At 40.5% G+C, this 23,070-nt stretch overlaps 1 protein-coding gene across 4 annotated transcripts in view; it reads right to left on the bottom strand.

The window, feature by feature from the left end:
* MASP1 (MBL associated serine protease 1) overlaps positions 1 to 23,070 on the bottom strand; it is a 348,061-nt gene that overhangs the window by 292,874 nt on the left and 32,117 nt on the right. For all 4 annotated transcript variants that reach the window (XM_069727078.1, XM_069727077.1, XM_069727079.1 and 1 more), the window contains exon 2: positions 10,727 to 10,952. In XM_069727078.1, the coding sequence (XP_069583179.1) occupies positions 10,727 to 10,952 (226 nt within the window). The remainder of the gene's footprint in view (positions 1 to 10,726; positions 10,953 to 23,070) is intronic.

Genomic DNA, 23,070 nt, shown 5'->3' on the forward strand with positions numbered 1-23,070 from the left:
TCCAAACGGATGGCGAGTGCAGATGATGCACTAGTCAGCATGACTGTCCCCCTTATCTGCCTGCTTGTAAGAACACTGCAAGTGCTAAGGGATGATGTTGTGGAAGAGATGGAGGATGAGGAGTCACCAATTCCATCTGCTTCTGGACAGTCAGCGCAACGTGGTTCCTCACAAAGGCCTAGGCAGGGGACACTTTGTGAGGAGGATGAGAAGGAGTCAATGGAGGAGGAAGACATCAGTCCAGAGGAGGGAGTTACACAATTCTCAAGTAGTCAGTGTGTAGAGCGAGGGTGGGGTGATGCAGAGCAGGCAGAGATCACGCCTCAAGCAGGGGACAGCGTTTCTTGGCCAGTTCGTTATATGGTACTGTACAACAATGTAGAAAGTATATATAAACGTGTTGAGATTTTAAATCTCCCTTTTTTTTGGGAGACTGAACAAAAAATCAGGCCCTGTGGCTGGCTGATATACGACAAACTAAAAGGACAGAAGTATATCCACTTTGTGAGAATTTGAATCTCACTTTTTTGGGGGGAGACTAAACCAAACCTCAGGCCCTGTGCATAAAACAACACAATGTAAGTGTCAGAAAGTGGCTGGCTGATATACCACAAACTAACAGGACAGAAGTATATCCACTTTGTGAGAATTTGAATCTCACTTTTTTTGGGGGGAGACTAAACCAAACCTCAGGCCTTGTGCATAAAACAACACAATGTAAGTGGCAGAAACTGGCTTGCTGATATACCACAAACTAATAGGACTGAAATATATTCACTTTGTAATAATTTGAATCTCACTTTTTTTGGGGGGGAGACTAAACCAAAACTCAAGCCCTGTGCATAAAACAATACAATGTAAGTGGCAGAAAGTGTCTGGCTGATATACCACAAACTAAAAGGACTGCAGTATATCCACTTTGTGATAATTTGAATCTCACTTTTTTTGGGGGGAGACTAAACAAAACCTCAGGCACTGTGCATAAAACAACACAATGTAAGTGGCAGAAAGTGGCTGGAAGATATATGAAAAAATACAAGGGCTGTAGCACAATTTCAATCTCCCTACAATGATCTCAGGACAAGTATGGCAGCAATAAAAAGGACTGCTGCACACAAAAGTGTGGACAAATAAATAAGATAACTGTGCAGAAAGGAGCAACAGGATTTTTGCTTTTAAAAAAGCAGTTGGTTTGCACAGCGGCGTGCAAACAGCAATGCAGCTATCTGGGAACCTTATAAGGCAGCCTAATGAGCTACAGAACTGATACACAAAATATAGCCTCCACTGTCCCTGCAAACAAATGGTGGTGTTGGACAGTAGAAATCGCTAGAGCACAAGCAGTTTCGGGGCTTAATCTTCCCTCTCTAACTATATCCCTTCTTCTGATGCAGCTGCGGCAACCTCTCCCTATGCTACGATCGGCAGAAGTAAGATGGTGGTCGGCGTGCATGCCCCTTTATAGCCCCTGTGACACCACAGAAAGCAAGCCAATCACTGTCATGCCCTTCTCTAAGATGGTGGGGACCGAGACCTATGTCATCACGCTGCCCACACTCTGCGTCCTCCTTCATTGGCTGAAAAATGGCGATGAAAGCATCATACGAAACGTGACTTTGGAGCGATGATCGCCGACCTCATGGCCGATCCCACACTAGGATCGGGTCGGGTTTCATGAAACCCGACTTTGCCGACAGTCGGCGATTTTTTAATTTGTCCGATCCGTTTCGCTCAAGCCTACTGTAGATTCCTACTCCTATATTTAATTGATTTTTGAGTAAAGGAATGGAGAGCTGCATTTTACTATCTCCCATTTGAATCAGCTGTTGGTTTGAAGCCTGCAATACTCATAAATTAACAAACGAGTAATGTGAACTGGCTTTGAATCAAATCATTTCACAAGATGTGCACACACATTAGATGTCCAGACACTGGATCTAACTAAAGGTACCATCTATGAATCTTTCTAACAAAGGGGGATGTTTAAACCATTCAGTAAGGAGTAAGGGGCCAAAAAAAAGACGGGAAAGGAACAGCCTAACATGAGTTCGGAAACTTGTTCTCATATAAATTATACAACTCCACTTGATCTACTACAATCCAAACTTATGTTTTAAGGGCAAGGGTTATGCAAGCTGTGAGGGTATAGAAGGAAAAAAGAAAAGGAACAAAGAAAGAATGCATCCAGGCAGACACCAGTGCTGACTATTGTTACAGATCAGCAGGGAATAGTTCACAAAGTCCTTGGCTCCAGTGAACAAAATGAACAGAGATGTGTAAACTGTTGCCAAAGAACAGGAATGTATCACTATTAATGATATAACAGAATATCAGATATAAAGATTGACCTTTAAATCAATCAATTTAATCAATCAATCAATCCATAACTTTATGAAAGTAATTCTTCATTAAGTTGAAAATCACATTACAGCCATGAAATAACTGAATGTGAATGCCTTATGTGAGATTCACCCTCCCCCACCTTCCACATCTTTTTTTCTTGTATTTAAGGAGAATTTCCCACATGAAAATGGGAAAGCTGTCAATCATATTAACATGTTTACATCATTAGTTGTATCCAAGAAAAAAACATTTCATTAGGGACAACATCTCTGTGCACATCCATCAGCCAGCGAAAAGAGATAGGACAGGAAACAGCAAATATTAACTCAACAAGACCACTATGTTTATTCAAGGGCACAGGGCACTTCTCTGGTCTGTAAACTCTACAATGAACCCTGACTCAGATAAGAACCTCTACAACATACTTTATATAAACACACATTCCTGGTTGTGTCCATAATATTTAGCATACATTTGTGCAAGAACATGAGATTGCTTTCCATATTACTCAGTGAGAGACTGGTCCACTAGACTACCAAACTGTTCTACGTTGGGTTAAGGTTTAACTCAATAATGAGCCCCAAATGTCTAGCAGAAAACAATTCTATTTGGAACTGAGTTTCTAGTCAATCACTTGTCACCATAATCTATATTTTATTTATTACAGTACATGTAACTTTTAAGACCTTATTGATGATATGTCTTGTGAATGAAATGATGAAGGAAAAGTTGACAATGTAATTAAAAGGAAATATGCACACGTTCTGTAACGATGGAAGTGTCAACACCCAGAATGGCGCTTCTTGGACAAGGGAACACTAGTCCAATACTGATAGTATTTGAAATTCCTGTGTTAAAGGGAAGCTGTCAGGTCTGATAATGTTATTAACCTGCAGATATAGGGTTAATCGGCAGGTTAATAGTGTTATGAAAGTGCCAAGCTGCATTACTGAAAATGAGGCACCCAGTAGAAAATAAACTTTATTTCTTCTGGGAACCACAGGCTTTCAGTCATGTAGGCATGCCCAGAGCTAATTACACAAATACGAACTAACACTCAACCGGAAGCCGCAAGAAGAGATCCAAATATTAAAATCCAAATTTTTATTAATGTAATATAAAAAACAAACAATTATTTAATAAAATAAACAAGAGGGCCCTAACTAGGAGGGACACTGGGTCAAATACAGTCCTTCACAATAGTAGTGATAAGGGGCTGTTATTACAGCAGATAGATCTTAATATCCAGTCAGGCAAAATACATAGAATGTTAGTGGGCATAAAATTATATATGAGGCAGAAATGCAACAAAGCTATATCCCGTCTCGTGACAATATATGGATGCCGGCAATACTGACCAGTATTAAAAATGCCATTTTACACAAACCGTAGATGCATATAAATACAATAGAAAAAATACAGTATATATTATCCGATTAGTGAAGTGCACTGCAGACCCAGTAAGGAGATCAGCGTCCCTCCTCACCACAATGCAGGTTTCGTATCCGCTTCTTCCTCTTTGCCTGACTGGATATTAAGATCTTTTTGCTGTAATAACAGCTCCGTGTCACTACTATTGTGAAGGACTGTATTTGACCCAGTGTCCCTCCTAGTTAGGGCACTCTTGCTTGTTTTTTTAGGGTCGCGAAACCCGACTATCTCTAAAGTCGAGTCGAGTGAAATCGGCCGATTATGGCGTAAAGTCGAGGATCGACCGAAACACGAAACCCAATGCAAAGTCAATGGGATTATTTTTTTTTTATTATTTTTTTTTTTTTTTTTTCTCTCTCTCTCTCTCTCTCTCTCTCCCCTCCGTCCCTGAACAGAAAAGCTGGTGTTACACATTTCAAATCGCTACAGTGCACAAGCGACAAGATGACGATAGGCGTCCACGCCCCTAAGACCTATGTCATCACTCTGCCCACGCTCCTTCATTGGCTGAAAAAATGGCGCCAAGCGCATCATACGAAACACGACTTTGGCGCGAAAGTCGCGCACCGCATGGCCGACCCCACACAGGGATCGGGTCGGGTTTCATGAAACCCGACTTTGCCAAAAGTCGGCGACTTTTGAAAATGAATGATCCGTTTCGCTCAACCCTAGTCATAAGTATTCAAACCCTCTCCTCAGTGCAAGACATATGAAAGCCCGTATATAGTTTGCTAAAAAACACATGAAGAACACCCAGCTATGGGAAATAAGATTCTCTGGTCTGATGAGATGAAGATAGAACATTTTGGTGATAATTTTAAGTGGTGTCTGTGGAGAAAACAAGGCACTGCTCATCACCTGCCCAATACAATCCCATCAGTGAAACATGGTGATGGCAGCATCATGCTATTGGGGTGTTTTTCAGCTGCAGGGACAGGATGACTGGTTGCCATTGAAGGCAACATGAATGCGGCCAAGTACAGATATATCCTGGATGAAGACCGCTTCCAGAATGTTCTGGACCTCAGACTTGGCCGATGGTTCACCTTCCAACAAGACAATGACCCTAAGCACACAGCTAAAATAACAAAGGAACGGCTTCAGAACAAGTCTGTGACCATTCTTGACTGGCCCAGCCAGAGCCCTGACCTAAACCCAATTGAGCATCTCTGGAGAGACCTGAAAATCGCTGTCCACCAACGCTCACCATCCATCCTGATGGAACTGGAGAGGATCTGCATGGAAGAATGGCAAAGGATCCTCAAATCCAAGTGTGAAAAAGTTCTTGCATCATTCCCAAAAAGACTCATGGCTGTACTAGCTCAAAAGGTGCTTCTACTCAATACTGAGCAAAGGGTATGAATATTTATGACCATGTGATATTTCAGTTTATCTTTTTTAATAAATTTGCAAAAATTACTACATTTCTTATTTTTTTTTTAGTCAAGCTGGCGAACAGAGAATACATTAATGAGAAAAAAATGAACTTTTTTGAACTTACGAAATGGCTGCCTGTAATGAAACAGAGAGTGAGAAATGTAAAGGGGTCTGAATGCTTTCCGTACACACTGTATAAAGTGTGTGAAAAAGAGAATCAATGTCTCCTTCATACAGCTTCAATCAAATCTCCCAATACCTTCTCACACAATCTCTGTTCCTTACAAAACTTGCTTCTCTCCTCCACACTCATACATTCCTCACCCACCCAACTCCAAGATTTTACCGAAGCATCTCCCATCCTCTTAAATTTAGTGCCTCAGGATGTTCGAATGTGTTCCACAATCGAAACTTTCAATTGCAACTTGAAAACTCATCCTTTTAAGGAAACCCTACAACCTGCAAAAACCCTGATGTTACCTCGCTAGCACCAGAGCTACTGCAGACGCCCAACCTACTATCTCCTTCCACTATATCCTGTGGATTGTAAGCAAGTAGGGCCAGGGTCATCTTCCCCTCTGTACTAGTCTGTCACTGTTTCCCATTAGAGAGAAATCAGGATTTTAATTTATATTCAAATGAGGCTGAAGTGCTTTTGGAGTGTGGAAAGCCTACTCAACACTCTTTCAATCAAGCTCTATTCCTCACACAGTGCTTCATCCTCCCGATTGTTTAAAAGCTCCTTTGCATCAAGTCACACAGAAAAGGAGCTATCAATCAAGCAGTAGAAAGCAGAACTAGATAGGAAATAAGATTTTGTGAGAGCAGAGACTTGGTAAGAGCTTCCACGTAGCAAAAGCATTTCCATTCAACGAATTTCTGAGTAATGAAGGAGCAGGCTATCTAAATAAAGGTATTGTTAGATTTGTTTTTGAAAAAAACTATATTTGCATATACTGTAACTATTTTGGGGGTTGAACTCCTGCTGACAGATTTTCTTTAAAGGGAATCTGTCAGCAGGTTTTTGCTAACTCATCTGAGAGCAGCTTGATGTAGAGAAAGAGAAGGTGAATCGAATGATGTATCACTTAGGTTACTGGGAGCAGTAGTTCACAATCAGAGCTTTTAGATTTAGAATGAAGCAGAGCTGAGAAAACTCCCCCATTAGAAAGCCTTAACACATGTGGTGATTGCCTGTTTGTTAAAGATTCCCCATGTGTTGAGGTTGTCTAACAGCTGCAAATCTTGCAGCCGCAGGGACTCGAATTTAATATATGAGCAAGCCCAGCTGCTCGGATAACACTCGAGCATGTTCGGATAAGACGATCCAAGCAAGTTCGCTCATCACTAAACAGCATGTACTTTTACAAGAGACACATCCCTGAAATCTGTGTTTCAGTTTCTATTTCCTGCTGTTTTCAAATTATATAGCAAAAACCTGCTGCCCTTTAAATGAAACAGCCTATATTGATAGAAAATCCAGCTTCAACATTATTCATGATAACAGACTGCATATACCTAGCCACATAATAATAGAAGATTTCTGGGGAAAAGTGAATATGAAAACATTTTGATTAGAGATGTGCAGATAATGCAAATTTCGAATGCACCTGTTTGTGTGGATTTTCTTTGGAAATTCAATTTGGAGAGAAATTATTCTTTACAATTTAATGTTATTTTTATTATCTCTTCTGACCCCAGCGCATAATAAACATTAGATAAAAAAATAAAGAAAATCCTTATACTCGCCTTAGGGCTCATCTCCACTTGTGTGAGAAAAAAACGGTCCGATTTACGGACCGAAAAAACTGATGTAACGTCTGCGAGTGCCATGCGAGTGCCATGCGAGTGTCATGCGAGTGTCATGCGATTTTTTTATCGCAACATCCGTATGACATCCGTATTGCTGTCCGATTTTTACGCACGGGTCTCCTTTGAAAAGCCGGTAATTCAGCGCAGAGTACAGTAAAATCACAGTGATAGGTTAGATTAGAGTAGATATATACACATAGAATAGGTATATATACATATATATATGTCAGGGAGACACCTATATATATATTTATATTTAATGCAGCGCTAGATAGCTTTAAAGCTGGTAATTCAATTACCGGCTTTTGCTTTCTCCTTCACAAACCCGACATGATATGAGACCTGGTTTACATACAGTATATATATATCACCATTTTTTTTGCATATTCCACACTACTAATGTTAGTAGTGTGTATATGCAAAATTTGGGCGTTCTAGCTATTATATTTAAGGCTATTTATATTTAAGGGTTAAATGGCGGAAAAAATTGGCGTGGGCTCCCGCACAATTTTCTCCACCTGAGTAGTAAAGCCAGTGACTGAGGGCAGATATTAATAGCCTGGAGAGGGTCCATGGTTATTGGCCCCCCCCTGGCTAAAAACACCTGCCCCCAGCCACCCCAGAAAAGGCACATCTGGAAGATGCGCCTATTCTGGCACTTGGCCACTCTCTTCCCATTCCCGTGTAGCGGTGGGATATGGGGTAATGAAGGGTTAATGTCACCTTGCTATTGTAAGGTGACATTAAGCCTAATTAATAATGGAGAGGCGTCAATTATGACACCTATCCATTATTAATCCAATTGAAAGAAAGGGTTAAAAAAATACACACACACATTATTAAAAATTATTTTAATGAAATAAAAACAAAGGTTGTTGTAATTTTTTATTTAACGCCCAATCCACTCAGTGAAGACCCTCGTTCTGTGACAAAAAAAAAAAAATAAACCAACAATATACTTACCTTCCACAGATCTGTAAAGTCCAGCGATGTAAATCCTTCTGAAGGGGTTAAAACATTTTGCAGCCAGGAGCTTTGCTAATGCAATGCTACTCCTCGCTGCAAAACCCCGGGGAATGAGTCTAAATATAGATCAATGAGCTATATTTAGCTTCATTTGCGGTGAGGCGCCCTCTGCTGGCTGTTCATAGATCGTGGGAACTTTCCTACTTTTCTCGCACCCATTGACTTGCATTGGCGAGTCTCGTCCGAGAATCTCAGCAATACGCAGCATGCTGCGATTTTTTTCTCAGCCGACACAGATTTTTCTCAGTCCGATTTCGGCTGGGAAAAAAATCGCAAATGGAGTGTCACATATTGATTAACATTGGTCCGAGTGCAATCCGATTTTTTTATCGGATTGCACTCGTCCGTTTTCCTCACAAGTGGAGATGAGCCCTTACTGTTCACCTCTCCAATCCCCCTGCTCCTCACCATCACCTGTCCACTCTTCGATCTTTTGATCACCGCCTCTTGCACTGAAATTACCATGCAGGAGATCACAATATCATGACACATGCTGTGACCTTATGAGTCCCACGCCTCATCAGAACACGAGGTTCCAGCTCAGTGTAAGAGGCGATGATTAGAAGATGCGGCGAGGTCTCGATGGTTACCAGTGCAAAACGGAGGAGGTGGAAAGGAGAGCGGTAAAGCGAGTATTAGAATTTTTAAAGACTTTTTTAACCTTTTGATGTCATTTTACTGCTTCTCATAGAAGTGAATTACAAAATATCGGCATTTTGGAGAATACAGATTTTTTTTTATAACATTTGAGTAGAATTCAATTCAACTTGAATATTTTTTCTGTTATAATCTCGAGTTGTAAATAGGAATATGCAAAGTGTGACTCTTCAAAGCAGAATGACTCTTCAAACCAAGTACAGGCACTCGGTGCACCAGGGAATGGCCAAACAATTAAGTGCACAATCACATTTGCTTGTTTGTTTATCTCCACCTTTCTCTGGTTCTATGAAACCAAAGATGTCAATCAAAAAAGAGGAAGGGGTTGGAGATAGAAGGAAAACAAGCAGCTGGGAAGGAATAGATAAATATTTAGCCACGCTACAGTGCACAAAGTGGCTGTACTTGGTTTGAACAGTCATTCTGTGCTGATAGAGTCCCTTTAAGAGAAGAGATAATTGCATTGCACAAGAAAAAGAAAACTATATAAAAAGGTAGAAAAGGTAAGGACTGATCCTAGAGGTAAAATTGGAAGCACAGTTTGCAAAGGCTAAGTCAATGCTTTCAATCAGTGCAGTAGGGGGGCAGGGCTAGTTGTCAATAATGTTTGAAGTAGGGTTGAGTGACTTTTCTTTTTATAGGATCGGGTCGGGTTTCACGAAACCCGACTTTTTCAAAAGTCGGGTCGAGTGAAACCGGCCGATCCTATAGAAAAGTCGGGGTCGGCCGAAACACGAAACCCAATGCAGTGCATTGGGTTTCTAATGGTTCCCAGGGTCTGAAGGAGAGGAAACTCTACTTCAGGCCCTGCGATCCATATTTAAGTGTAAAATAAAGAATCAAAATAAAAAATATTGATATACTTACCCTCGGACGCGCCCTGGTTCTCACCGGCAGACTTCCTTCCTAAGAATTAGCACCTGAAGGACCTTCAATGATGCCGCGGCTTGTGATTGGTCGCGTGAGCCGTCACATGGGCGTCACGTGACCAATCACAAGCCGCGATGTCATCTAAGGTCCTTCAGGCACTGATTCTTAGGAAGGAAGGCTGCGGGTTAGAACCAGGGTGCGTCCGAGGGTGAGTATGTACCTATTAGGAATATACTCACCCTCGAACGTGCCCTCGGACGCTTCCTTCCTAAGAATTAGTGCCTGAAGGACCTTAGATGACGTCACGGCTTGTGATTGGTTGCGTGGCGCCCATGTGACCGCTCACGCGACCAATCACAAGCCGCAACGTCATCGAAGGCCCTTCAGGCGCTCATTCTTAGGAAGGAAGGCTGCCGGTGAGAACCAGGGCGCGTCCGAGGGTGAGTATATCAATATTTATTTTTTTTATTCTTTATTTTACACTTAAATATGAATTCCGATACCGATTCCCGATATCTTAAACATATCGGAACTCGGTATCGGAATTCCGATTCCAGATCAGAAGATCGCCGACCTCATGGCCGACCCCACACAGGGGTCGGGTCGGGGTTTCATGAAACCCGACTTTGCCAAAAGTCAGCAACTTCTGAATCTGGCCGACCCGTTTCGCTCAACCCTAGTTTGAAGTAGTATGCTATGGACCGTGCGACCCACCCACAGAGTGCATGCGCACATTTGTACATAAACATTAGGTGTGATAAGATGATCCAAGATACCACTAGTCCAGGGTAAGACACTCATCATTGGACTAGCCCTGCCTTTCTAGCGTTTACAATACTGCAGAATTAAAGTTCATTCTTGAAAGTGTTAGAAAGTTAAGTTAAATCAAACACCATATAAGAAAAAAAGGGAATTGACATCTATACTGTTATCAGACTGGTTTTGAACAGTCAGAGTACTTGACAGGTTCCCTTTAATATTGATGTGTGAATAAGCCTTAATATGTATCAATCATGTGCTGAAAGGGAAAGATGTACATGAATACATTGGATTACTTACTGGGCACAATGCAAAAAATAGGATGTATGGCACTATTGTATGTTGCCCTCACAAAAGGCAGCATAACAAGACTAACAATCTCTTCCAGAATGTAAAATGAATGAGCTTTCATGAAGAGTTTTCTTTATAGTTTTGTCTCTGATTATTTTACCTTGGCATAATCATATTCGCAGAGGTAAGAGGGCTCCAAATCGAAATGAATGAAGTATAGCTTAATCCTGAATCCCTCGGGAACAGTAATATTCCAGGTCACCTCCGTTTCACTGGGATAAGAATCTGGAAAATTGGGTGTTCTGATCTCTCCATACATTTCACTGAGCACAATTATTTCTCCTTCACAAAGCAACCACAGAAAAGGAGTGAAAAGAATAAAACCCCTAGAAGAAAACATACAAAAATATTACACAATATTGTAAATAGACACAAAAAATTACATTACAATACTATTCCTGTTTTATCTTTTCATTGTATTTTATCTGTGTAGTCACTAAATTATATTACAATAATATTGCCACTTTTCTGATTTTCTATTGTTTAGCTTTAACTTTGTTCTTCCCTTCATCCTAGAGCCATAACTATTATATTTTCTTTTCCTTATCACCATATGAGGGCTTATTTTTTGGAGGGGACAATACGTACTTTTGAATTACACCATTTATTTTACCATTCAATGTACTGAAATGCAGATAAAAAAAATTGCAAGTGCAGTAAAATTACACACAAAAAATGCCTTTTTGATATACTTTTTGGATTTGGTTCTTACAGTGTTCATTGTGTGGAAAAATGACCTGGCAATATAATTACCCAGGTCACTCTAATTCCAAAATTACATCGTATTATTATTATTTCACTGGAGTAGAAAAAGCAAAAAAAACTGGAATATTGTTGCCCAACGCAATTGTAGACACCTTACTTTAATAGATTAGGTATCGCAAATGTGAGATTTACGTTAATATTTAACATTTTGTAATTTTGATATTTATATAATGGTGCTGCCTAAAAATGATGGCAGATATACCCACTAGGTATAAGTGACCTCATATAAAGTGTGGAGTTCGGCTTCTCTTGTTAAATGAATTACACTCAAAAGTGATCTGAACTTCCTGCAGAAAGTAAGCTCAAATCACCAATCAAGGAACTATTATCAGTGGTGAAATGGGATACCTCAGGGTAGCTGGATGTCATTGTCCAGTAGTCTAACCATAACCAAATGACAGAATATTCTAATGTTTGGTGTGTTTATATGACAATAGATTATATATCCTGTTGTTATAATAAACACAACTTCACTATATGAGTCAGCAATGCTCAGAGCTGACAGTGGTCAGAATGCAGTGAATATCACAAAACAGGGTATATACAGCTCTGGCAAAAATTAAGACCACTGCAGCAAAACCCTGTCATGGGCAGCACAATCTCCAAACCTGAACCCCATTGAAAACCTCTGAAATGTAATCAAGAGGATGATGGATAGTCACAAGCCATCAAACAAAGAAGAACTGCTTAAAGTTTTGTGCCAGAAGCAGTGTTGAAGACTGGTGGAAAGCATGCCAAGACGCATGAAAACTGTGATTAAAAATCATGGTTACTCCACAAAATAATAATTTCTGAACTCTTCCTAAGTTAAAACATTAGTATTGTTGTTTCTAAATTATTATGAACTTGTTTTCTTTGCATTATTTGAGGTCGGAAAGCACTGTTTTTTTTATTTTGACTATTTCTCCTTTTCAGAAAAAAAATACAAAATGTATTGCTTGGAAATTCGGAGACATGAAGTCAGAAGTTTATAGAATAAAAGAACAATTTACATTTTGCTAAAAAATATACCTATAAATAGAAAAATCTGACAAACTGAAAATTTTGCAGTGGTCTCTTAATTTTTGCCAGAGCTGTACATGAAAATCTACCATGCAATGAAAGTTCGAAGCAAAACATTGTATTTAGAAACACACAATGGTAATAATATGGAAAGTCTCACCCATTGAGTGTTCTTTAGCTCAGGTGGGGTGAATTTCATCCTGGTAAATTCTGTCCAGAAAGAGTCAGGAATGTAGTATAGCCCATGAGATTTCTATTGTGGCTATATAAGTCCCAAGTACTCCCGCCGTAACAATGGCAGTCCACAGACTGGCTCTTCAATGAAGGCCATGCACTTTCCACTATTGGACATCACAACGCATTTCCTCCAAGACATTCTTCAGGGAACTTTCCACTTGTATGCTCATATAGTTTTTTTTTTTTTTTTAAACTGCTAGCGCAAAGTGAATATGGGCACCTGCCTACTCTGTATAGTCAGCAGAGAACAGGTTGATGAAGCATAAATGTAGAAATAGGGTTGACAATTAGTCATTAGTGTTTTAAGGACTTACCCCCCCCAATGCCCAGCCCATTTCCAATTGATCTCACTCGCAGAAGAAGAGCTCCCATGCTGCTTCTTATACAACTGGCATGTGGCTATGCACTCCAATTCACCTCACTTCCGGTTCCTGGAACGCACGCCTGAGTAACTTCCATTTATTTGAGTGCAAAGTGCCGGTCTACTCTTGATGTCACTTCCGGTTTTGTAGCCGTGCTTCCTCTGGCTCTAACAGTGAACTGACTACATTAAACTTTAGGAAGCCAACCACCTCCAACTCCTTACTCATATGTGATAGCAGCCACCCCATACACTTGAAAAGAGGTATTCCAAAAGGCCAGTACCTCAGAGTCTGCAGGCACTGCCCAACAAGAGAACTCAGAGTTAGACTCCTCGAAAGAGGTTATCCACAGGGTGTTCTGAAAAAAGCCTATAAAGAGGCAAAATGCAAGAACAGGTCAGAATGACTAAATCCCAAACCAAAAAAATCCAGAAATGGACTTGTCTAGGTTTATAACCACTTATGACAATGTGGCACATTTTACTTATGGATGCAGATATTAGTATAAAGCGAATTAAGTGTCCCCAAATCACCTATAGAAAAGGTAGGTCTCTGAATGATAGACTAGTAAGCAGTCATTTTAAAAACCCACAACAACCACATGGCTGTCTAACAAAGTGAAAGGATGTTTCAAGTGTGGACATTGTGTTGCATATCCACGTATTGAAGCAGGAAAGTCCTTCATGAGCAGTGTAATGGAGGAGTTACACAGATAATACGTTTATTAATTGCAGAATGAAGGGGTTGGTTTACAAGGCAACTTGTGATTGTGGTTTGAAATATATTGGTAAGACGATCAGGGAATTCAAAGAATAGGTAATCATGTAGGTGATATTGAACATTAAGTGGACACACTGATATCGCAACAAAATAATTGCCATGGTCGTGACATTAGGAACTTGAAATTCATGGTGATTGAAAAAGTAGCCAGATCATTAAAAGATGAGGATTGGGATAAGGCCATACTACAGAACGAGGCTAAATGGATTTTCTGTATGAAAACAGTTACACCACAAGGACTTAATGAACAAATTAAATATGGCTGCTTTATTTGAAATGCCAACCTTAGCTTTCTCTTGTCTACTGAATAAATGTTTTAACCCCTTTCTGACATTAGACGTACTATCCCGTCAAGGTGAGGTGGGCCCGCATGACCAACGACGGGATAGTACGTCATATGCGATCGGCAGCACTCACGGGGGGAGCGCAGCCGATCGCGGCCGGATGTCAGCTGCCTATCGCAGCTGACATCCGGCTCTATGTCACAGACCGCCCCCAGAACATTAACCCCTGGCACACCTCGATCAAACATCATCGCGATGTGCCGGCGGTATAAGGAAGCATCCGCAGGGAGAGGGGCTCCCTGCGGGCTTCCATGAGACCCCCGCAGCAAAGCGATGTGATCGCGTTGCTGCGAGGGTCTCTCTACCTCCCTTCCTGTAAAGGCCTGGATCCAAAATGGCCACGGCATCCGGGTCCTGCAGGGAGGGAGGTGGCTTCACAGAGCCTGCTCAGAGCAGGAGCTTGGTAAGCCTGCACTGCTCTTAAGGTACCTTCACACATAACGATATTGTTAACGATATCGTTGCTTTTTGTGACGTAGCAACGATATCGTTGATAAAAATCGTTATGTGTGACAGCGACCAACAGGCCCCTGCTGGGAGATCGTTGGTCGCTGAAGAAAGTCCAGAACTTTATTTCGTTGCTGGATCTCCCGTGGACATCGCTGGATCGGCGTGTGTGACACTGATCCAGCGATGTCTTCACTGGTAACCAGGGTAAACATCGGGTAACTAAGCGCAGGGCCGCGCTTAGTAACCCGATGTTTACCCTGGTTACCATCGTTAAAGTAAAAAAAACAAACAGTACATACTTACCTAACGCTGTCTGTCCCCGGCGCTGTGCTCTGCACTCCTCCTGTACTGTCTGTGAGCGTCGGTCAGCCGGAAAGCAGAGCGGTGACGTCACCGCTCTGCTTTCCGGCCGCTGTGCTCACACAGACAGTACAGGAGGAGTGCAGAGCACAGCGCCGGGGACAGACAGCGTTAGGTAAGTATGTACTGTTTGTTTTTTTTACTTTTAGGAAGGTAACCAGGGTAAACATCGGGTTACTAAGCGCGGCCCTGCGCTTAGTTACCCGATGTTTACCCTGGTTACCGGCATCGTTGGTCGCTGGAGAGCGGTCTGTGTGACAGCTCTCCAGCGACCAAACAGCGACGCTGCAGCGATCCGGATCGTTGTCGGTATCGCTGCAGCGTCGCTAAGTGTGAAGGGGCCTTTAGACAGATCGGTGATCTGACAGAGTGCTGTGCAAACTGTCAGATCACTGATCTGTGATGTCCCCCCCTGGGACAAAGTAAAAAAGTAAAAAAAAAATTTTCCAAATGTGTAAAAAAAAATAAAAAATAAAAATTCCTAAATAATGAAAAAAATATATATATTATTCCCATAAATACCTTTCTGTATCTAAATAAAAAAACAATAAAAGTACACATATTTAGTATCGCCGCGTCCGTAACGACCCGACCTATAAAACTAGCCCACTAGTTAACCCCTTCAGTAAACACCATAAGAAAAAAAAAAGCGAGGCAAAAACGCTTTATTATCATACCGCCGAACAAAAAGACGGATGTAAATAACAATGGTACCGCTGAAAACGTCATCTTATCCCGCAAAAAACGAGCCGTGAAACAGCATCATCAGCAAAAAAAAAAAAAAGTTATAGTCCTCAGAATAAAGCGATGCAAAAATAATTATTTTTTCTATAAAATAGTTTTTATCGTATAAAAGCACCAAAACATAAAAAATGACATAAATGAGGTATCGCTGTAATCGTACTGACCCGAAGAATAAAACTGCTTTATCCATTTTACCAAACGCGTAATGGTATAAACGCCTCCCCCAAAAGAAATTCACGAATAGCTGGTTTTTGGTCATTCTGCCTGACAAAAATTGGAGTAAAAAGCGATCAAAAAATGTCACATACCCGAAAATGTTACCAATAAAAACGTAAACTCGTCCCACAAAAAACAAGACCTCGCATGACTCTGTGGACCAAAATATGGAAAAATCATAGCTCTCAAAATGTGGTAACGCAAAAATATTTTTTGCAATAAAAAGCGTCTTTCAGTGTGTGGCGGCTGCCAATCAAAAAAAATCCGCTAAAAAACCCGCTATAAAAGTAAATCAAACCCCCCTTCATCACCCCCTTAGTTAGGGAAAAATTAAAAAAATGTATTTATTTCCATTTTCCCATTAGGGCTAGGGTTAGGGTTAGGGCTAGGGTTAGGGCTAGGGATAGGGTTAGTGCTATGGTTAGGGTTAGGGCTAGGGTTAGGGCTAAGGTTAGGGCTAGGGTTAAGGTTAGGGCTAGGGTTAGGGTTAGGGTTGGGTCTAGGGTTAACGCTACAGTTAGGGTTGGGGCTAAAGTTAGGGTTAGAGTTGGGGCTTAAGTTACGGTTAGGGTTTAGATTACATTTACGGTTGGGAATAGGGTTGGGATTAGGGTTAGGGGTGTGTCAGGGTTAGAGGTGTGGTTAGGGATACTGTTGGGATTAGGGTTAGGGGTGTGTTTGGATTAGGGTTTCCGTTATAATTTGGGGTTTTCCACTGTTTAGGCACATCAGGGGCTCTCCAAACGCGACATGGCGTACGATCTCAATTCCAGCCAATTCTGCGTTGAAAAAGTAAAACAGTGCTCCTTCCCTTCCGAGCTCTCCCATATGCCCAAACAGGGGTTTACCCCAACATATGGGGTATCAGCGTACTCAGGACAAATAGGACAACAACTATTGGGGTCCAATTTCTTCTGTTACACTTGGGAAAATACAAAACTGGGGGCTAAAAAATAATTTTTTGGGGAAAAAAAAGATTTTTCATTTTCACGGCTCTGCGTTATAAACTGTAGTGAAACACCTGGGGGCCCAAAGTTCTCACAACACATCTAGATAAGTTCCTTGGGGGGTCTAGTTTCCAATATGGGGTCACGTGTGGGGGTTTCTACTGTTTAGGTACATTAGGGGATCTGCAAACACAATGTGACGCCTGCAGACCATTCCATCTAAGTCTGCATTCCAAATGGTGCTCTTTCCCTTCCGAGCCCTCCCATGCGCCCAAATGGTGGTTCCCCCCCCCACATAAGGGGTATCAGCGTACTCCGGACAAATTGGAAACAACTTTTGGGGTCGAATTTTTCCTCTTACCCTCGGGAAAATACAAAACTGGGGGCTAAAAAATAATTTTGGGGGAAAGTTTTTATTTTTTTTATTTTACGGCTCTGCATTATAAACTTCTGTGACGCCCTTGGTGGGTCAAAGCGCTCATCACACATCTAGATAAGTTCCTTAGGGGGTCTACTTTCCAAAATGGTGTCACTTGTGGGGGGTTTCTACTGTTTAGGTACATTAGGGGCTCTGCAAACGCAATGGGACACCTGCAGACCATTCCATCTAAGTCTGCATTCCAAATGGTGCTCCTTCCCTTCCGAGCCCTCCCATGCGCCCAAACAGTGGTTCCCCCCACATATGGGGTATCAGCGCACTCAGGACAAATTGGACAACAAATTTTGGTGTCCAATTTCTCCTGTTACCCTCGACAAAATACAAAACTGGGGGCTAAAAAATAATTTTTGTGGGAAAAAAATGTTTGTTTTATTTTTACGGCTCTGCATTATAAACTTCTGTGAAGCCCTTGGTGGGTCAAAGCGCTCACCACACATCTAGATAAGTTCCTTAGGGGGTCTACTTTCCGAAATGGTGTCACTTGTGGGGGGTTTCAATGTTTAGGCACATCAGTGGCTCTCGAAACGCAACATGGCGTCCCATCTCAATTCCTGTCAATTTTGCATTGAAAAGTCAAACGGCGCTCCTTCCCTTCCGAGCTCTGCCATGCGCCCAAACAGTGGTTTACCCCCACATATGGGGTATCAGCGTACTCAGGACAAATTGTTCAACAACTTTTGGGGTCCAATTTCTTCTCTTACTCTTGGGAAAATAAAAAATTAGGGGCGAAAAGATAATTTTTGTGAAAAAATATGATTTTTTATTTTTACGGTTCTGCATTATAAACTTCTGTAAAGCACTTGGTGGGTCAAAGTGCTCACCACACCTCTAGATAAGTTCCTTAGGGGGTCTACTTTCCAAAATGGTGTCACTTGTGGGGGGTTTCAATGTTTAGGCACATCAGGTGCTCTCCAAGCGCAACATCTCGATTCCAGTCAATTTTGCATTGAAAAGTCAAATGGCGCTCCTTCGCTTCCGAGCTCTGTCATGCGCCCAAACAGTGGTTTACCCCCACATATTGGGTATTGGTGTACTCACGACAAATTGTACAACAACTTTTGGGGTCCATTTTCTCCTGTTACCCTTGGTAAAATAAAACAAATTGGAGCTGAATTAAATTTTTTGTGAAAAAAAGTTAAATGATCATTTTTATTTAAACATTCCAAAAATTCCTGTGAAGCACCAGAAGGGTTAATAAACTTCTTGAATATGGTTTTGTGCACCTTGAGGGGTGCAGTTTTTAGAATGGTGTCACACTTGGGTATTTTCTATCATATAGACCCCTCAAAATTACTTCAAATGAGATGTGGTCCCTAAAAAATAATGGTGTTGTAAAAATGAGAAATTGCTGGTCAACTTTTAACCCTTATAACTCCCTAACAAAAAAAAATTTGGTTCCAAAAGAACTGGCCAACAGCCTTGAGGCCTTCACTCTCTGCATTCTTAGGAATGGAGGCAGACGCTTGCAGCAGTGACAGCCAGGGTTCGTCGGAGGGGTGAGTATATCCACATTTTTTATTTTTATTCTTTATTTATTACATGAATATGGATCCCAGGGCCTGAAGGAGAGTTTCCTCTCCTTCAGACCCTGGGAACCATACGCACCGCACACGCCGAAGATGACGGGGAACACTTCTGATTCCGATTTCCGATATCGCAAAAATATCAGAACTCGGTATCGGAATTCTGATACAGCAAATATCGGCCGATACCCGATATTTGCAGTATCGGAATGCTCAACACTAATGGCTACACAACCGAAAATTACATCATGAGTAGGCGGGCGCTTTGCATTCCAAAAAGCAGAAGTGATTAGAGAATGCATTAGGGGCACCGGAAGTGAGGTGAATTGGAAAGCATAACCACATGCCAGTTGGATAAGGGAGTTTTTCTTCTGCGAGTGTGATCAATTGGAAATGGGCTGGACAATTGGGAAGGTAAGTCCCTAATATGCTAATGACTAATTTTCAACACTATTTATACATGGATGCTTCATCATCCTGTTATCTGCTGACTATACAGAGTAGGCAGGTAACCATGTTCATTTTGCACTAGCAAAACACTGTATGAGAATACAAGTGGAAAGACCCCTGAAGAATGACTTGGAGGAAACTCTTTAGAACGTCCACTAGGGGAGATTGCAGGTCTTTCATTGTAGGGCCAGCTGTAGACTGCCCTTGTTAGGGGAGAAATACTTGTGGTTTGAGTCTTATATTGCTTCCATAGGGATCTGTAGAGATAAACTACATTCTTGACTCTTTCTGGACAGAATTTACCAGGCTGAAATTCACCCCATCTGAGACAAAGAACACGCAATGGGTGGGAACATTTATAATAAAAGTTAAAATTGTATCCATCACTCCAATTGGCTTAGTCTATGAAAGCGTATGAACATTCCATACTATTTAACCACTGGGTGTTTCTAAGTACCATGTTTTGCTATCTACTTTCCTTGCATGGCAGGTTTTCATGTATATACCCTTTTTGAGCTATTCACTGTATTCTGACCACTATCAGCTCTGAGAATTGTGGCTCATATAGTGAAGATGTGTTTAGTGAAACAACAGGATTTATAATCTATTGTCCTATAAACACACCAAATATTAGGATATTCTGGCATTTGGACAATGACATCAATCTTCCCCAGGGTATCTCGTTTCACCACTGATAATAGTTACTTGATTGGTGGTGTGAGCTTACATACTGCAGGAAGTTCAGATCATTTTTGAGTGTAATTCATTTACCAGGAGAAGAAGAACTCCACACTTTATATGGGGTCACATACCTAGCGGGTATATATGCCATCTTTTTTTAATATTATTTTATATTATTATTATTAAATTGGGCAGCACGGTGGTGCAGTGGTTAGCACAGCAGCCTTGCAGCGCTGGAGTCCTGGGTTCAAACCCCAGCAAGGACAACATCTGCAAAGAGTTTGTATGTTCTCTCCGGGTACTCCGGTTTCCTCCCACATTTCGAAGACATACTGTTTGGGAACCTAGATTGTGAGCACCAACAGGGACAGTGATGATAATGTGTGCAACATGTAAAGCGCTGCGGGATATGTTAGCGCTATATAAAAATAAAGATTATTATTATTTAATATTGAAATTATTAAAAGTTAAGTATTATTTAACTGGTGAAAAAATGGCAATGCGTAAAAACAAATACTGTATGCTTGTGTGACCATTTTCCGAGACCTGTAACATTTTTATTTTTTTGGTTTGTTCAGTTGCTTGAAGGCTTGGTATTTGCATGGCAATCTGACATTTTTATTACATCATTATTGGGTACATATTTGAGTAAATCACTTTTTATTCCATTTTGTCTAGTGATGCATCGACAAAAATAAATGCGTTTACCTATTGTGTTAATGAGTTAATTAGTTTTACGTTTTAATACATTGGACTCTTGGCATTGATACCAAATATTTAAATAAAAAATATATATATTTCTCTTAAATAGTGAGAACGTGGGTGGTTGTCTACTGTTTAATGTTTTCTACATTTTCAAAAACATTAGATTTTGCTCTATTTTTTGTCCCTTTAGGGTAATTGAACCTGCAATCATCTGATCTCTTGTACTATATGCTGCATCACCACAACATTGAAGTATACATTATATTAAAAATCAAAATCTCCTATGAAGTGGTTAACAGAAATCGGCTGCACCAGCTGCTGTTATAGGCAAATCCTGACTGTGTGACGCAGCCATTTTCTGCCGACCATAATTTAAGCTCATTTTCTAAACCTCCATGAATTAATGGGACCCAACATATGGTGTCAATGCTGGTAGATTTACAAAAGATCTAACCCCAGCACAGTCCAAAAACGTGAAGACAGAACTGTTGCTTTCAAAGTTTTTTTAATATATCTTGTGCAAAAGAGAATGGTTTCCAACGTTTCGGCTCAGGCACGAACCTTCGTCAGGGAGACAATCTTATGGTTGTTATATTGCAAGTAGGTCCTGGGCTCTCAGATTGCGCTATGGAAGTCTGTCAAAAGTGGTCTCGATTGGCCAGCAGAATGGAATTAAATGAGTCTGTTCACATCCATAGTAAACTATCCTTTGTTATCAATTGCTAGGAATACAGATGTATTGAGGTAGACTTAGCCTTTGTATCTTTCAAAAGTAATGGAATGTGCATAAGGTATTGTAAGAGCCTTATTCACTGTTCTTAGGGAAGGCTGCAGCTGGCATGTGGCTCCCACCCTGTGTCCTTGTTAGTGACCGCTTCAGTATGGAGGCAAGGAGCCCGCTGGTAGATTTGACTGATTTTGGCAAAAATCTGCATACTACTTAATTTGTACTGTACAATTAGGGATGAGAGTACCTGTGGATGTTCAGGTTCATCAGATTCGACCAAACTTTAGTCCAAAGTTAAATTCTGGTACCAGAACTCTACCCAAACTTGAACCCTAACCCCAGAAATATCAACCGGACCGGAACTTGCTGTAAAAGGGCTGTATAATGGTCTAACAACTCTTTCTCTTTCATTCTCTCTTCTCTCTCTCTCTCTCACTCATATGAAAAGCTTAATTTTCAAATGCACAAATATGGTAATATTACCATTTCAATTGATAATATATATCCTATACATTAAACATATGCCCACAAATGACTAGGTTACAAAAATGTACAGTACAAAATTTACAATTTTAAACCATCAAAGAAATGTGTTTTCAATGATCCATTAAACATATTTTAGTAGAAATCATATAAATAGCAAAAAGACAAAAGAAAATGCTGCTTTTGGCTGAGCAATCTATGTCATCAACAGGGTAAAGCATAAAGTACATACATACATTGATTTGCATGAAAAAAATTTAATTTAGTTTTTCAAAGAAGATAAAGAATTTGCATTCTCTGTTCCGTATCAGTAGTACTTGAGATACTCAGGCTGTCTGAAAATGTATGAAAAGTAACTCACTACATTAAGAACAGGCACAACATACAAAACATCAAACACTGTCTCTATCCACACAGTACTCTTAGAGGTTTTGTTTCCTTAAATAATTTTTTAAAGTCAAGAACAAGTCGGATGTTTAATAAAGAGGTACCATAAGATTGTGTATGGAAACGTTAATGAATAAGTTATTGTTGGGAGGAAACTATCCTTATAAGCAGACAATGATTCTATGAGGTTTATGTGGAAGGTCTTTTGGTGAAGTACTGTATAATTGTGTTTGCAGAGGTGTAACTATTGTGGCTGCAGGTGTTGCAGTAGCACCCAGTCTCTTGAACTTAAGGGGCCCAGAAAGTTCCCATGGCCCATAAAAGAGGACTTTTACTATCATACTATATAATAAATGTTATCTATTCCAGAATATTAAATTTCCTTGAATAACTTTAATGAGATGTGCAAATTAGAGTTGAGCCAATTCATACACAAAGTTTCAAAGTCAAGTTGAAATCAGGAAGGAAGAAGCTTAAACGCGAAACTCGCTTCGGGGCCCGGACTTCACCTACAAGTTATGACTTTACCAATTTACTTGCCTTAATACCTGCATTATATTTAGCACTTCAATACCATTATGTTTTGATCTTTATACTCTGTCTATGATATGAGACTCCATACTAGCACCATGCACTTTAGCATTGCACAAGCACTTGTGTGCCCTGGGTTTTTTAATGACCAGATGAAATTGTTACTCTTTGGGATATACGTTTGATATGAATTTTATGTAATAGCATTGAGCTGAGTAAAGACAGTATTGAGCATCGCCCATACATATGCTAAATATGGATATGTGGAGACATACACAAATTTGAAAAATGTATTGAAAGCATATGCTTTA

This window comes from Ranitomeya imitator, chromosome 5, assembly GCF_032444005.1.
Source record: "Ranitomeya imitator isolate aRanImi1 chromosome 5, aRanImi1.pri, whole genome shotgun sequence".
In the NCBI taxonomy this organism is placed as follows: domain Eukaryota; kingdom Metazoa; phylum Chordata; class Amphibia; order Anura; family Dendrobatidae; genus Ranitomeya; species Ranitomeya imitator.